This window comes from Chinchilla lanigera, unplaced genomic scaffold (assembly GCF_000276665.1).
Source record: "Chinchilla lanigera isolate Chin_1 unplaced genomic scaffold, ChiLan1.0 scaffold00074, whole genome shotgun sequence".
NCBI lineage: Eukaryota > Metazoa > Chordata > Mammalia > Rodentia > Chinchillidae > Chinchilla > Chinchilla lanigera.
In genome coordinates this window covers 10,678,640-10,684,880 of record NW_004955475.1, presented here as the reverse complement: position 1 = coordinate 10,684,880, position 6,241 = coordinate 10,678,640, and the positions used below count along the sequence as shown (strand labels likewise).

The following is a 6,241-nucleotide window of genomic DNA, read 5'->3' as shown; positions in this document are numbered from 1 at the left end:
GGTTTTTCTCCGGTACCAGGAACCGAACTCACGACCTTGCGCTTGCCAGGCAGGCGCTTTGCCGCTGAGCTAAATCCCCAGCCCCTCAAAAAAATTTTTAAGAGCCAAACGTGGTGGTACACGCCTGTAATCCCAGCACTTGGGAGGCTGAAGCAGGAGGATCCTTGGAAGTTCAAGACCAGCCTAGGCTACAAAGTGAGCTCAAGGCCAGCCTGAACTACGTAGCAAGACCCTGTCTCAAAAGACCAAAAAAAAAAAAAAATTAACCACAAAAAAACAAAAAAAATTGAATCATCACAATTGGAAGAAAAATTCTGATTGGGGAATGGAAACCATATTGGTAGTGGAAATATTTGAGCTAAATCTGAAGAGCTTTCTTTTTCTTCCTTTCTCTTTCTTTCTTTTCTTTCTTTTCTTTTTTTTTTTTTTTTTTTTTTTTTTTTTTTTTTTTTTTTTTTTTTTTTTGATCTTTTTGAGAGAGGGTCTTGCTAGCAGTTCAGGCTGGCCTTGAGCTTCCTTTCTTTATTTTGTGATACTGGAGATGTGCCTAGAGCTCTCTACAACTGAGTAACATCTCCCACTTGTCTTGGTTACTTTTCTCTTGTTGCTGAGACAAAATACCCAACGTCCAAGATTAAGGAAGGAAAGGTTTATTTAGCTTACAGTTTGTGGAGGTTTCAGTCCATACTTGGCTGGTTCCGAGGCAGAAGATAGCAAAGCAACAAGAGCAAGGGGGGGAATGGCAGCCGAACAGCAAAGCAGCCAGAGCAAAAGGGCAGAATGGGGCCAAGCAGCTTCTTTCCCTGCCTTACTTTGTAAACAGGTTACCCCCACCTGAGGGGCATGTAGCTCTCACATAATCTCCATGCCCTCCTCTTCCACAGGCTCAGGATGTATACAAAGTAAGCTCCCTGGGTTCCTGTTGAGTCACTTAGCCAAACCTCTAGACTCCCCAAGTTGACACAATGTATCAACCATAACACCACTCTTTTTAAACTTTTTTCTTTTTTAAATCTCAAGACAGGGTCTTGCTGGATTGCCCAGGCTGGTTAGAACTTTCAGTCCTCTTGTGCCAGCCTTTTGAGTACCTGGGAATACAGGAGTGCATCACTGTACCTGGCCCATGAAGCACTTTTTTTTTTTAAATAAAAAGACAATTTCTTTATAGGAAATTTGGGCTCACAGCAATATGGAGCACAAGGTACAGAGAGTTTCTATATATCTCCTCCCTCCACTCCTGCATAACATTGGTAACATCCTGCCCAAGACTGGTATATTTTTATAGTTGATGACACTCCGCTTTGACCTTACACTTTGCCATAGTGTACCCAGTGAGGTTTATTTGAGGCACGGTTATTATTAATGAACTTACTCACCAGAGAGTCGGAAAATAGGGTTTTTTTTGTTGCTGGTTTTGGGTGTTGGGGGTGAACCTAGAGTCTTCCATTCTCACCAGCAATGAATAATTTCCCGGTGTTCCATATCCTTGCCCCTTTGGATGTTGAACTTTATCCTGAAGGCCACGAGTAGCTTTATTTATTTATTTATTTATTTGTTTGTTTTGTTTTTTTTTTCCGGTACTGGGAATTGAACTCATGACCTTGCGTTTGCCAGGCAGACGCTGTGCCACTGAGCTAAATCCCCAGCCAAGCCATGACTAGCTTTTGAAGATGTTAAAGCTGGATAATGGCCTCTCTGTCGTAGATTGAATGGTGGCCTCCAAAAAGGTAAATCTACTCAGAACCTGTGAATGTGACTTTCTTTGGCAAAAGAGTCTTAGCAGCCATAATTAAGGTAAGAATCCACCAGGTGTGGTAACATATGTCTATAATCCCAGCTACCTGGGAGGCTGAGGTAGGAGGATCTAAAGTTCAAGGACAGCCTGAGCAATTTAGTGAGGCCCTGTCTTAAGATTTAAAATAAATAAATAAATAAAAAAGGGCTGGCAATGCAGGTTTGTGGTGAGCCCTTGCCTCACATGTATGAGGCCTGAATTTGATCCCTAGCACTAAAAAAAAAAAAAAATACAAGAGATATAGGAGGCACAGAGAAGAGATGGTATGAAGATAGAGGCAGAAGCTGAAGTGATGGGTCTACAAACCAAACAATGCCAAGGGCTGCCAGCAGCTACCAGAAGCTGGGAGACAGGGGCATGAAACAAACTCTCAAAACAATTTGATTGGGGCTGGGGATGTAGAGCTCTTGCCTAGCACATGCCAGGCCTGGAGGATGGAGATTTATATACATCACCTTGATATCAGGCTTCTGGCCTCCAGAACTGTGAGAAAATAAATTTCTGTTGTTTTAAAGTTTGGAGTAATTTGTTATGGCAGCCCTAGCAAACTAGCACATTCTAGACCGTATAATCCAGTTTCCCGAAATCCTATTCACATGCTTTTTCTCTGCCTGATGTCCTATCCCCTTATTGGTCTTGTAAAATTGCACTTTTTTTTTTTTAGTTTTCTGAGACAGGGTATTGTTCTGTAGTTCAGGCTGGTCTTGAACTCACAATGTAGCTCAGGCTGCCTCGAACTTGTGGTGATCCTCCTGCCTCAGCCTCCTGAGTGCTGGGATTACAGGTGTGCACCACCACACCTGGCTTATTCTTTAAAATTCTGCTAAAAAAATGCAGCTTCTCAGCAAAGCTTCCCTGAACTACTCCCCTCTCCATCTTGGTAAATTTAGTTACTTCCCCTTCTGTGTTCTCATACTTTGGACTGTCTTCACATCTATGCCATAGAATTTACACTATATTGTATTATTTGTTTATGTCTTCCCCACTTATCTGTGAGCTTCTGGGATAATAAGGGTATCTTATTTGTCTATATATTCTCAAAATATAAGCACTATGCCTGCCACATTATTAAAGACTCAATAAATTTTTTTTTGTATAAATAATTTCTGTAGCTAGGTATGGTGATACATGCCTATAATTCCAGCACTTAGGAGGCTGAAGCAGGAGGATCATGAGTTTAAGGCCAGTCCCAGCAAGTTAGGGAGACCTTGTCTCAAAAACCAAGCAAAATAAAACATCTCAAAATATTGGGAGGAAAATAAACAATTTCTGTAAACAGCTTCTCCAATCAGCTTTGTGTTTGGGAGAAAGTAAGTCTGGCCACAGAGTGGAGATTAGATTAGAGAGCAAAAGACATCCAGAAAGAAGACTGGTTAGTGGGTTCCAGTAATAATCACAACTAGAGGTAACCAAAGGCTGATTTAGCACTGCAGCTGTAGGAATGGAAGGGAGGAAACTGCTGGGAGCAGCACCACAGAAGCAGGCTGGATTGGATTGAGGGTATTGAAGAGGACACTGAGGTTTCAAGTCTGGGTGACTCAGAGGGCGATGATACTATTAACTGAGAGGGAAAACAGGAAGAAAGGCAGATTTGGGGGAAGATTTGGAGTTTGAAAGTAGTATTATTGTTTCTCCATTTCTTTCCTTTTTTTTTTTTTTTTTTTTGAGTCAGGGTCTTGCTATGCAGTTCAGGCTGGCCTTGAGCTCACCATGTAGCCCAGGCTGGCCTCGAATTTGCCTTGATCCTCCTGCCTCAGCCTCCCAAGTGCTGGGATTACAGGCATGTACCACCACACCCGGCTTCTGTTTTTCCATTTCTAAATCAGATCTGCTAACCCATCTCTACAGGGACCCAGTTCAAGCTACCAGTGGGTATCCTGGTTCAGATTAGGTTATGGGAAGACAGCTGTGTATGTGCCCATAGGAGCCACGACAGTATTTTCCATCTTCCCAGGACTATGTAGTTTTGACAGAGATTCAAGGGTGAATGAGTCAAGAAAGGATTATAGTTCAGGAGAGGGGTGGTGTCAGAACCTCCTCTATAAAAGACAGTGATTTAGACAGCTAGGCTTGGTGCCCACACCTATAATCCCAGCGCTAGGAAGGTTGAGGCAGGAGGATCGTTGCAAGTTCGAGGCCACCTGGGCCACATAGTGAGTTTAAGTCCAGCCTGAACTACATAGTGAGACTCTGTCTCAAAAAACCAATAAAAAGATAAGTAAAAATTTAAAAGAATAATGACTTAGAGAAGGTGGTTGGGAGTGGCAGTAGTGGAGGTCAGCAGGTCTCACCTACGATCTAGGTGCTCTGAGGATTCTTGAGTCTGTGGCAGTGTTATATACTCTCCTTAGTCTTAACTTAACTCTACCTCACCGTAGCACCTAACCTCCCAGAGGACTTAGCTTGTGTCACTGAACACATTTGCCACACCCTCTATAAAACCCTGGTTTGTAAGGTTCTTTCCACCGGAAGCTATGACAGAAGGAAATGTGTGGGTGGGGAGGGCTAGAGGGTGAGGGGCCCAGGTTCCCGACACAGACTACACCCAGGGAACAAAGACCAAGCGCCATGTTGAAGCTGTCATTGCCCCTGAGATCCTTCTTTCTCCTGCAGCTACCTCTGCTGGGGGTGGGGCTGAACTCAACGGTCCTCAAGCCCAGTGGGAATGAAGACAGCACAGCTGGTGGGGAATCTGGGACTGAAGGGGGGTGGGGAGGAGGCTATGGGAAGGGACCACACAGGCATGTGGACCCTGCCAGTGGCCTTCGCAACAATGCAGGGAGAACTGAAGAGTAGAGTGGGGAGGGCCAGGGGAAAGGTTCCCTGCCTCACACTATTTCTTCTCTTTTCCTCTCCCACTTTGTTTTCTCCTCAACCTAGTTTCCTTCTCGACCTCGGAGACCCCTGGGTCTCTCAACATTTCCACCCTGCCCCTCCCAGAGGTTCAGTGCTTTGTGTTCAATGGCGAGTACATGAATTGCACTTGGAATAGCAGCTCTGAGCCCCAGCCTACCAACCTGACTCTGCGATATGGGTATGAGAAGGGAAGAGGGGATGTGCAGGGGAGGAAGAAGAGCGGGTGGAGGAGAGAGACTACAAGGGGACCAAGAAAGAGGATAGCCAGCCCCCCAGGCGCCCTTCCATTCTCCCGTGGGATGTAAGTTATAAGTCAGTTCAGATCAGATGAGGTTAGGCCGTGAACATATGCAGTACCCAAATCTGCCCCGCTCTTCCTCTTCCTTCCAACCTTTCTCCAGGTACAAGAACTCTGATAATTATAAAGTCCAGGAGTGTGGTCACTATCTATTCTCAAAAGAGCTCACTTCTGGCTGTTGGCTACAAGAAAACGAGATCCGTCTCTATGAAACATTTGTTGTCCGGCTCCAGGACCCACGAGAACCCCGGAGGCAGATGGAACAGAAGCTAAAACTACAGAATTTGGGTAATCTGGGAAGAAGTGGCCCAGAGGCCGGGGCTACTGCGGGGCATTAGAGCCAGTGGAGTGGTGTTCTTTCCTCCTGTGGTACACAGAAGGGAAGTGGTGGGGGATCAGGATGAAGAAGGGAGGAGGAGGGATGAGGGGAACTACTTTTAAGATCTGGACTTGTCTAGGCCAGGGGAATGACCGCACATGCACACATGTCTCCAGTGATTCCCTGGGCACCGGAGAATCTAACACTTCGAAACCTGAGTGAATCCCAGCTAGAACTGAGCTGGAAAAACAGATACGCCTTGGACCGCTGTTTGCAGCATTTGGTGCAGTATCGGAGCGACTGGGATAGCAGCTGGACAGTGAGTGATTGGGGACAGGAATGCAGCAGCTAAGTCCAAGCACATGGAGATAAAGCATTCAGTCATTCAGATAGGAGGACCTTAGACCAAGCTCCTGTTCTTTGCCTCCCAGCTCCTCTGCTCCTTCCCCGCTACCCTCTTTCAACTCCTTTCTCTGTCATTGTCAGTCAGTGAATTCCCTGTCCACACGCTTCCTGAGACCAGAGAGAGAAGTAAACAAATGCAAACCATTAAGGGGATCTGGAGATGAGGCATTAGATTGAAGTCAGTGAAGGGAGAAGCCTGGCTTGAATTGTTAAGAAAGGAGGAAAAGGTCAGAGGGAGGGGACAGGAGGGGGACAAAAAAAGAATTAAGATGTGTTATGCACATGTACAAATCCCCCATGACGAATGTGATCATTATGTACTACCAACATGTATTAATAGAAATAAAGAAAATTGTTTTAAAAAGAGAGGAGGAAGCCGGGCGTGGTGGTGCATGCCTGTAATCCCAGCACTGGTGAGGCTGAGGCAGGAGGATTGTTGTGAGTTCGAGGCCAGCCTGGGCCACAAAGTGAGTTCAAGGCCAGCCCGAACTGTATAACAAGACCCTGTCTCAAAAAAGACAAAAAAATAAAATAAAATAAAAAATAAAAAGAGAGGAGGGGAGAACCA

General features: G+C 45.2%; 1 protein-coding gene across 1 annotated transcript in view; it reads left to right on the top strand.

Moving 5' to 3' along the window:
• Positions 1-4,315: 4,315 nt before the first annotated feature.
• Il2rg (interleukin 2 receptor, gamma) overlaps positions 4,316-6,241 on the top strand; it is a gene marked incomplete in the record, with an annotated part of 3,974 nt that continues 2,048 nt past the window's right edge. Inside the window, 4 exon segments of the mRNA XM_013502895.1 lie at positions 4,316-4,478; positions 4,676-4,829; positions 5,053-5,237; positions 5,445-5,586. Coding sequence (XP_013358349.1) covers positions 4,364-4,478; positions 4,676-4,829; positions 5,053-5,237; positions 5,445-5,586 — 596 coding nt within the window.